Source organism: Condylura cristata, unplaced genomic scaffold, assembly GCF_000260355.1.
Source record: "Condylura cristata isolate star-nosed mole 26May11 unplaced genomic scaffold, ConCri1.0 scaffold00002, whole genome shotgun sequence".
Lineage (NCBI taxonomy): Eukaryota > Metazoa > Chordata > Mammalia > Eulipotyphla > Talpidae > Condylura > Condylura cristata.
In genome coordinates this window covers 1,204,484-1,214,690 of record NW_004567103.1, presented here as the reverse complement: position 1 = coordinate 1,214,690, position 10,207 = coordinate 1,204,484, and the positions used below count along the sequence as shown (strand labels likewise).

Below are 10,207 nucleotides of genomic sequence, written 5' to 3'. Positions count from 1 at the left end.
CTGGAGCGGGGGGGGGGTGCTCAGTCACTGAAGCAGGGGTGGGGAAAGGAGGGGTCCAGTCACCGGAGCGGGGGTGGGGTCCGCAGGCTGCGGGGTTCCTTCAGGACAGCCTCCCCTAACTCTGTCACGGCGTGGAAACAGCGTCCCTAGTTAGTCTGCAGATCTGGGGTTTGGATTCTGGAGACGAAGGCCCTGAGCCCTCCAGAGCGCCCGACGGGCGACCTGCGGCTGGAGTCGGCGCCCCCGGGGAGACCGAGGCCGCAGCCCGGCCCTGGGGCGTCAGGGCACCTCGGGGTCGTGGCCGCCCGCGCTGGTGCTCCTGCCGTGGCTGCTGGGGTGTCGCTCGCTCCCACTCGCAGGGCAACGCAGCCCCCCTGTCTGGGACACGTGGACGTTGGGTACCGGCCTTGCCCGGCCAGGATGGCTCCGTGCAGACCCGTTTGCGCGCACGGGTGCAGGCTGTGCCGAGGCGGGTCACCCTCGCTTACAGCCGCCTGCACCCAAGGGCCGCCGGGCTCGGGTCACCGGGGCGCAGGCGCCGAGCCGGGACTCGTGGCTGACGGACGGTGTCGACCGGGCGGATGGGGCGGCCGCACGGGTGAAGCGGGCCTTTGTGGGGGGACAGGACTTGGCCAGTTTTGAAGAGCGTCATGCCGCGCCCCACGGCCCCGTGCGGGCTCTGGTCCGTCTCTGAGGCGCCAGGCAGCGAGTCTCACGGGCCACAGTCCCGTGGCCGCTGCTGCTGCCCGGCCAGGGGAGGACAGCAGGCCGCAGCACCCTCCCCTGCTGCAGGCAGTGGGCCCCACCTGACCCTCGGCGCCACGTGGGGTGCCTGCTGCCCCCGGGCCCAGGCTTGTCCTGGCAAAGCGCCCGCCGACAGGCCAGAGGCAGCCTCGCCAAGTGGGCGGGAACGGGCGTGCGGGAGGGGCAGCTTTCGCTCAGGAGATGAGGGGACGCCGTGGGGAGCTGTGCCAGCGGCCGGCTTCATGGGAGCCTGGACTAGGCTCCCCGGAGCGCCCCGCCGCCTCACGGCACCCGCCTGCACCCCCACCCAGCTGCACTTGCCGGTTTTGTCCGGCCGAGCCGAGGGAATCAGCCTCCGCACGGGGCACAAAGCGCCCGCTTCAGGATCGGAGCCACGGACGTGCGTGGCCGCGGCGAGGCGCACGCCGGGCTGGCCTTGGGGGCGCAGGGGCTCCACAGACCGGCCCCGCCGGAATGAGCCGGGCCGGCGAGTGAGAGCCAGCCCCCTGCAGGCCCGGTTTTGCTCCTAGAAGCAGAACACTGAGCGCCTCTGAACCCGCCGGACGTTTGAAGCTGCGGAGCAGCGTCGTCTTTTTCAACTCGGTCGTTAGAAAGCGAGGGCCAGTGCCGGGGCCGCCGGGCCCGCCCGGGACGAGAAGCCAAGGCGACCTGCCCGCCGCAGACCCCGTGTCTGACGCCGTCCGTGGATCTTTGTTGGTAAATAATTGCTATCGAGCTGGGTTTTAATATAAATTTATGAGCGCTGTTTTATCACAGCTGGGGGCCGCGCCAGCCCTGAGTGATGGATTTCCGATAGAACTTACTTGCATCACATTAACTTTGTGAGTTACTTAAAGCTTGTAGCTTAACATCGCTTCTGGCGCTCCGTGACCTCCTGGGCCAGGCACAGGCGGCCGGGACGACGCGGAGATGGCGGCCAGAGACGGCTCCGCGCCCTGCGCCGCCTTGGGCCGAGCTCCCGCACGCCGAGGAGCCGGCGCCGGCCTGGGTCCGGCGTCGGGGTGTTGGTCCCGTGGGCCAGGCCCTGGTGGCCCCGCCACGTAGGGCCCCAGGGGTATTTGGGGTGTTCCCCAGCTCCTGACGGTCTTACTGTGCCGTTAGAGAAGGCGGCACGGCTTTCTGGCCGGGGCTCCTGGCGAGGGGGCCTGCGCCCCGTTCAGCCGCTGTCCCCGTCCGAATCGTGGGGCTTGAAGCAGCGAGCGTCAGCGTGTCCCTGTTCATGACAGCCGGGGACTCGCCAGCCTCCAGGGCAGCCTCACTCCTCCCGCGGGAGCCTTCCCGCCCAGCCTGAGTGCCGCAGCCCACCGCTCCCACGGACGCAGGGTTGGGGGGAGCGGCCGGGGTGGCGGAGTCTGAGCCCGCCCCCGGGCGCAGGGCGTCTCTCGCTCCTCACCATCTCCCCAGAGGGAGTCAGACGCCCTGTGCGGCCGCCCCGGGGCCTGGCCCAAAGGCAGGAGCCGCGGTGTTCGAAGGCGAGGTTCCCAGCATGTGCCACGGTGGTTGGAGCCAAGGCTGGAGGATTCCCGGGGGTGAACCCCGGGGAGCGGCCACTGTGCGGTCGTCTTTGGGCCCACGCCGGTCGGCAGATGGCACGTGAAGGCCATGCGCTCCAGGGCCAGGTAGCCACATGCCGTGTGCCCGTGCACGTACACACACACACACCTGGCACGCACGCCTGGCACACGTGTGCACGCACACCTGGCACACACCCACGCGCATGCCTGGCACACACACACCTATGCCTGGCACGCACATGCACGCATGCCTGGCACACACACGCACCCATGCCTGGCACACACACGCACCCATGCCTGGCACGCACGCCCAGGCCCAGAGCCATCCCAGCCCCACGCGGTTTGTGCTCAGCCCCCGCCGGGCACTGCTGCCCCCCTGTGCTGGGCCCGAGCAGGTGCCAGCCTCGCAGCCTCGGCTGGCTCGGCCTCCCTTCCCGTGAGACTCAGCCTGTGAGGCCGCTGCACCGCCGCCTCAGCCGCCTCCTGCCTTGCGCAGTCGCGCCCCGCACCCCAGGCTGACTCCTTCTCAGCTCTGGTCGGCCGCCAGGAGCGCCCTGTGGAAGCGCGTGGGCCGCCTCTGAGCGCCGTCCCTCTGCGAGCCACGCCCACCTGGGGCCGTCCCCCGCCCTCCCCGCCCGCCACGGGGCGGCCGAGGACCGCAGGGCCGCCCTGGAAGCTTCTTCCCTCAAGAAGAGGCGCCACCGCCGCTGTGGCGGGGTCTGTTCTGAGGTCGCACCCCGGCACCCCTGCATCGGATCCCTGTTCTGAGGCCAGTTCTTACCCTGAGGGTCCTCTTGGCTGCAGAAACCGGCCGCGGAGCCAGGCCAGCGTGGCACCAGCCTGGAACCGTGTCCTCCCATTCTGCCTGCAGGCCGCTCCGGACCTCGCGCCCATCCCAGGGGCCGGGCAGCCGTCTGCAGCTCCTGCGGGAAGTGGTCACCAACCCCGGCCCGGGCTCTGGGCACCCCTGGGGCGACAGGTAGCCCCTCATTCCGGGCGACAGGTAGCCCCTCAGTCGGTCCCCTCCGCCCACCCCAGCCCGCTCCTGGCTCGACCTGCCCGCTCCGAGGGTCGCTGCGGCCGCCCCTGCCGTTGATCATCTGCCCTAAACCCAAGTGCGTGTCGCCTGGTGGGTCATGACCAAGGCCGAGGGCGTCCTAGACCCCTCAGGACAGAGGCTGCCGGGAGATTTTGAGGTTGGGACCCCGCTGGCCTGGCCTGGTGCCCCGAGGCTGCCTGGACCAACCTAGAGGAGTGCAGACCCCCAGACCCCCTTGGGACCCGCTGGCCGGGGGTGCTGGGTGGGTCGGCCGAGCTCTGAAGCCCGCATCGCCTCGAGCTCCCGGGCCTAATGCTGTGCCCGGCCCCGGGGCCCGGCGTGTCTGAGGCGGTCTGTCGGCAGCCGCTGACACTGCGGGTCGCCGGGCCGCCAGGACCACCGGGGCCTTGTTCCCCCCGGGCCAGCCTGGCCTTGTCGGACACGGGGGCCCTGCTGACACGCCGGCAGTGCGGGGACACGCTGGGTGCACGCAGGACGCGCCAGACGCACGTGCTGGCAGTGAGCTGTGGCCTGAGGCTCAGGCTCGGGGGGCACAGTCCTGGCTGCTCCGGCAGGTGGGGACCCCTGTCCTCTAGAGGCCTGCAAGAACAGCCTGTAGCTGTTCACTTTTCTTGGCACTTGGAAGCAAGTGATGGGCGCAGAGGGCGGCAGCCTGGGCTCCCCTCTGCAGCTGAGGGCAGGGGCAGCAGGTGACTCACTCTTCCTCCAGCACTTCGGGGGACCACCCCACTCTGGGGCAGCGCACCCCTGCCCGGGCTCCCAGCTGCCCAGGCCCTCGGCCTCCTGTCCAGGGACGCAGACACGGGCCTGCACGCGAACTTGTCTGGCAGATTCAGGCCTGGATATTTGGACCTCAGGGGTCTCTTAAGTCTCCGAAATGCTGTAATTCTCACTTGGTACAAAGACTCTTAGAAAATCAGCATTCAGCATTAATGCAACCCAAAAGGGGGGGGGGGAGAACAGCAGAAGGCTTGTTGATCCACAGAAGCTGCTCCCAGGCCTCCCTCTGATTACTGGCCCCCACCCCTGCTCGCACCCCTAGCAGCGCAGGCTTGGGCTCATCAGCTCCCGGGGCGCCCCTCGTATTTGTGGGGACACACGGTCATCAGGAAACCCACACTGCGCCGGCCAGGACCTGGGCCCGCCTGGCAGGCCTGGGCCTCTCCAGCTTACAGCACGCCGAGCGCCCCTCCCTGGAGCCTCCGGGTCGGGCTGCGGTGGGCTACGCCAGTCCCCGTCACAGCCCCCCTTCCTCGGGACGGAGTTGGGGCTCCCGGAACCCCACGTCGGGGCGGTGTGTGTCCACCTCGTGAGGGCATGTCCCGCTGTGCGTGGCTCCCCTGCACCGTCACGGGAGGGGAGTCAGGTCACAGAGGTGCCTGCGAGGGGACACCCCGGTTTCAGGGTGCATGTGCTCTGAAGGGGGGCTGGGTGCATGAGGCCCAGTGGTGGCTGTGGGGGCTCAACCATCGTGGGGACTTACCAAGTCCTCTGGGGCAGGGATAGCAGAGCGTGGCCACTCCTGGTGCAGCCCATAAGCTGACAGGTTGCCCCTGCCCACCCTTGTCCTGGGCACCGTGCATGTCGCTGCCCCCAGCGTGTGGGCATGCCCACATGCCCGCACCTGGCAGTTGAGCCGCAGGCCTGGCTCGAGGCCACCCGCAGCGGGGAGCGGCCTGTCTGCCCAGCAGCCCTCGGGGGGCCCAGGCTCGAGGCCCCTGGACACCGGAGGGGCCCTGGCTGCGGGCGCGCTTGAGGAGCACAGCGATTCTTACAGATTATTTTAGCTGGCCAAGACGTTTCGCTTCCCTGTACCAGTGATAGGTGAGCGCTGCCCCCTGCGCCTGGCCCGACGGTTCCTCTGTCTCCCTAAGGGTGAGTGCGCGGCCCTCGGGGAGAGGGTCTGCCCGAGCCAGCGCCCTGCCTTGTTCGAGTGGAGGGACAAGCTTCTGAAGCCCAGAGCACTCCCAGCCCCCGGGGCCCCGCTGGCCTCTGGGGTTGGCCGAGCAGCGCCCTAAGTGGCCGCTGAAGCTGCGAGCCCGCCGCAGGGCTGGGAGGAGGTTTGTGCCGGCCGAGTCCCGCCGGGGTGGGGAAGGTGGCGCGTTAAGCGCAGCATGTCCACGGAGTCCCAGAGGACAGCCCCACCCTGCTGGTGTGAGGCCCGTGTCCCCGGGCCTGGCCTCTGGCCTAGGGACGCTGGGCCCAGGTGCCGGCACCCCCGGGCGGGCAGCCTTCTGGCGCGTGTGTCTTGCAAATCGCGAACACGGGTCTCCTCGCTTCAGACTGAAATGCTTCCCCTGACAGCAGCATTCCGGTGTCGACCCGCGCCCAGCGCCTGCTAGCCCGCTGTTGTGGAGGGCAGAATGTAAGACTGTTGTCGCACAGCGGGTGGTGACACTGGGCTTGAACCTGTGGGTCGCCTCCAACTGCTGCTTCGTCTTTCTCGTGTTGCGTGGCTGGCGGAGGCAGGATCAGGAGCTGGTGGCGGGCTGCAGGTGAAATTTCCCAGGATGCCCACGGGCACCATGGAGCGGTCAGGATTTCCCTCTGCCTGGGCAACCTGGTGCTTTCTCAGCATAGCAGGATCCTGTGGTTTGAGACAGGGACAGTCGCAGGCGGCTCATGTCCACTGCACTGCGTGGACAGCAGCTGGAGTGGACAGTGCCGGGCCTGACCTGGGTGGACCAGGCCAGGACAGCAGGAATGCCAGGTCCGGGCCCGGGGTGGCGGCTCAGGGAGCCCCGGTTTCTCCCTCTAGAGCAGCGTAGGAGCAAGGCAGGAGGTTTGCTGGAATCGGGAGTTAATGCAAGACGCGACTCTCATCAGTCATCTAGGGAAAACTGGATTAAACATGCGTCAGAAGTGTGTGGGCTTCAAATCTTGAATGGCTTTCAAGAAGCCCTAATATGATTTCATTAAAAATGGATTAAAGTAAATTATACACGATTCATCTATTAAGTGCTATTGCTAAGTTTGCAAATGGGATTTCATTTTTAATAAATTAGAAATCCGAAATGAAAAATGGTTAATACAGTGTTCTTATTTGCAAATATCGGAAGGTAAGAGAACAGTTAACGTGCTGCGCTTAGGCTGGAAAACGAGGGCCCCGGCTCCGAGGCCGTCGCAGGGCGCCGAAACCCGTTCACGGAGCGCCAGGACGTGCCTCGCCAGGACGTGCCCCCGGCCGCCGCTGTGAAGTGTCTGGTCACGGTGACATCGCGGGGCGAAGGGTGCCGGCTCGTGCGCTCTGACCGCCGCGTGACATTCACGGTGGAGTCGGCAGGCGGGAGGCCCCGGGCACGGTCAGGGTCAGCCCAGGAGCCGTCCTCACACCTGAGATGTGGCCGGCCGGCCTGCTGTCTGCATGAAGGTGGAAAATCCCTGCCACCGGGGTACAGACCTGCCTCTCTATTTTTTTTTTTAAGATTTACTTATTTATGCATACACGAACTGGGGTACAGGCCAGGCGTGGGGCAGGGAGTGTGTGAGAGGAATCACCAGAGACAGAGTGGGGGCGCAGAACAAGCAGAACAGACCTGCCATTTCTATTTTAAGATAAAACACAAGTGTTCGACAACTAGCAACAACACATGTTGGCGAGGAAGTGGAGAGAAAGGAACTCTCCTGCACTGCTGGTGGGATGCAAACTAGTACAACCACTATGGAAAACTGTTTGGAGGTTCCTCAAACTGCTAAACATGGAGCTTCCCTACGACCCAGCAATCCCACGCCTAGGTATCTACCCAAAAGACACAAAAACACTGATTCAAAAAGACATCTGCACCCCCATATTCATTGCTGCTTTATTTACAATAGGAAGGATGTGGAAACAGCCTAAATGCCCAAAAGTAGATGACTGGGTTAAAAAGTGTGGTACATAGATATGATGGAATATTACTCAGCGGTCAAAAAGGATAAACGCATGCTTTTTACAGCAACATGGATGGAGCTGGAAGAGGTCATGCTTAGTGAAATAAGGCAGACAGAAAAGGAAAAATACCAGATAGTTTCACTCATAGCAGGAGTGTAAAGGACCGGGGTGGGGGGGCAGTGGCGGGGAGGCATTTTACAGGGGTGGAGTGGGAAATGGGATCAAAAATGGGGCGGGGGAGTGTACAGGTCTGTGGTGATGGCACACGGGTGAATGGGTGGTGCGAAGCCCACGGGGATGACAATTGAGATGGAAATAAGCACAAAATGATGGGAAAATAAACTATTATCATTTTTTTTTTTAAAAAATGTGTTTTAAAGCAATAAAATGAAAAAAATAAAGCCACAAGGGTTGGCATCCGGTGCTCCGGCTTCAGCCCTCAGAACTCACCTGGCCTCTCTCCCCCAGGGCATCCTGCTGAAGCGCAGCGGCAAGTCCCTGAACAAGGAGTGGAAGAAGAAGTACGTGACCCTGTGCGACAACGGGCTGCTCACCTACCACCCCAGCCTGCACGTGAGTGTCACCCCGGGGCGCGGCCGCACAGACACGGTGTGAACTGGGGCGGGGGCGGGGCACCCTGACAGGCTCGCGGCCGAAGTCGCAGCCATGTCCCCTCCCCATCGTGACATTAATAGTAGGCCCCTCGCAGCCCTTAAGACCATGTCTCTCTCCGCCACCCCAACATCCCTCTGTGGCTCTGGAGTCTTGAATTACAGTAACACATGCGTGGATGAGGTAGAACTTTGAGAGTAGGCAGACTGGAGCAGGTAGTCAAGGAGAAAGAAGAGAACATGGATCTAAAAATTGAGTCAATGGAGCAGTTGCTTTGGAAGCCAGCATGTGGCTGCTTCCCGAAGCACCACTAGGCCCCCCGTCCGCAGGGCTGGCACTTGCTCGCCGTCATTTTTCATGGCTATATAATATTCGTCGTGCAGATGTGCTCTCATTGCTGTAGAAGCCTCTCCACACTGGACGTTTGGCAAACAGACTCATTTTGCATTATTTGTACTATTAAAAATAACAATTCTCTGGCCTCATGTTACACTTCCCTGTTCATTTTCCTGTGGCAGAAGCCACGCTCGCCGCTTCCTAGGTTGAAAGTATCTGCGTCTTGATGGCTTTGAGTGCCTGAGGCCAGGTTCGTGGGAAGGGGCCGTCACTTGATCTCCTGCCAGTGCACAGGGGTCTTCCCTGCAGACTCGGAGCGTGGCCCTGAAAACACCCGTGCAGTTGTGGGTAGAGCATAATTACTGTGAGGTGCTGGTTCAGAAGAGACACCACGTAGCCAGTATCAGTTCGCACGTAAGGCATTTAAGATTAAGCAAATGCAGCAACTTAAGAAATACCCATGTGGATGCCACCTTGTGGTTAGGATGTTGAGGGCGGAAGAACCAGTCCCATCAGCATCGAACGACATGATGCTCCTCAGGGTTACATTCCATTCTCTGGGTCACGCTGCGTTGCCATTTCCAAGACCCTGATGTTCCGTGAGGCCCTGTTCTGCCTGAGTACAGTCTCTGAACCCATGTGTCCCTCCCCTGATACGCTACTCTCGTGAGGCCCCTTGCAGGGTCATCGGCTTGCTGGGGTGAGCCACCGTCCCCGCCTTCTCTCAAAACGATGGCTTCACCTTCAGAGCCGGTCAGACAGCAGGAGACTCACAACCCCACCTGCTGCTGTCCAGTCCCCCCATCTTGCCCCGGGTCGGCCTTTCAGCTGCATGTTCTGTGTGGCCCTGAGGAGTGGCTGGTCAGCTTGGGGTTATTTGAGCGCTAGAGGTATGTTGCCCTCCAGGGGGTCTCCAGAGCCAGGACTTCATCACGGTCCCCCAGAGCTGAGTCGAGACCCGTCTTGCACCCGGCACTGTTGTCTCCCCAGTACCAGCCCTCAGCGGGGGCCACCCAGCCACTGGCCTTCAGCCTGCTGACCCCGTTAGAGCAGGTGGTCAGAATCCCTTCCAGTCGGACCCTACTGACGAGACCAAGGGCAGCTCCCGTGCAGGGACAGTGTCCGGCCGTTCCCATGGGAGCTCTCACCCCCGCTGGCCCCGGAGAACGTCTGCAGACGTTTCCGGGGGACGCCCACAGGGGCGCCGGTTCGGCTCGCTCTAGGCACGCGTCTGCTGGTAAAGACTCTGACCGCGCAGGTGGCCCTGGGGTGCAGGGCGCTGGGCGGCGCCCGGCCGCGGGAGCCGAGGTGGCTCTGGCCCAGGGCCTTGGTGCCAGCCTCCTGGGCCAGCAGCGGCTTGGTCCAGCGGCCTTGAAGGACGAGTGGTGAAGAGGTGGAGCTTTGTAGCTTTTTCACAGCCAGGCTGTGGTGAGGGTTTGGAGGGGCGTGAGCGCCAGGTGTTGTCTCTGGGTCCCTCCTGCCTGAAGCTTTTAGGGAGCCGCACCCCTCGTCCGCACCCTCGCATCGCACGCTCTTTGCGTTCAGCCCGGACGGTGTCTCGGGGCTGCCCGCGCCAGGACTCAGGCTTCACTTGGGGGCGACTTAGGAGCTCACACACGTGTGGCTGTTTGAGCTGACATCGCTGCCCTCTGGACAGAGCACAGCCGGTGAGTCTGGACATGGCCGAAGAGCCGGGTCATCTCCACTCCACCGCCCAGGACACGCTCGCTGGGTGGTCTCCAGACACCTGGCGGCACAGGGCAGCAGTGGGCGTGTGGCCACCGGCCACCTGCCTTGATGCCACAGGAGGTCGCGTGTCGGGGAAGCCTGCCCACGGCCCGCCTCTGGTTCCGTGATGTGTCTCCGTCACCGGCCGCCACGTAGGTCTGCGCTGCCCTGACAGCGCCTGCAGCCCTCTCCGCCCTGGGAACCCCGAGAGGGGCCGGCCCAAACAGCTGTCACTCCTTGAGAAAGGCTCAAGGGTTTCTCGACCGTGGGGTCTCCGCACCTGTGCGTGGCAGGCGCTCCTGCCGGCCCGTGTGCTGAGGG

The 10,207-nt window shown here is 63.8% G+C and overlaps 1 protein-coding gene across 1 annotated transcript in view; it reads left to right on the top strand.

Annotated features, from left to right (window-relative positions):
- The window catches only part of AGAP1 (ArfGAP with GTPase domain, ankyrin repeat and PH domain 1), a 252,155-nt gene that overhangs the window by 109,206 nt on the left and 132,742 nt on the right, over positions 1-10,207 (top strand). Inside the window, exons 10-12 of the mRNA XM_012725166.1 lie at positions 7,679-7,819; positions 8,468-8,572; positions 9,149-9,214. Coding sequence (XP_012580620.1) covers positions 7,679-7,819; positions 8,468-8,572; positions 9,149-9,214 — 312 coding nt within the window. The remainder of the gene's footprint in view (positions 1-7,678; positions 7,820-8,467; positions 8,573-9,148; positions 9,215-10,207) is intronic.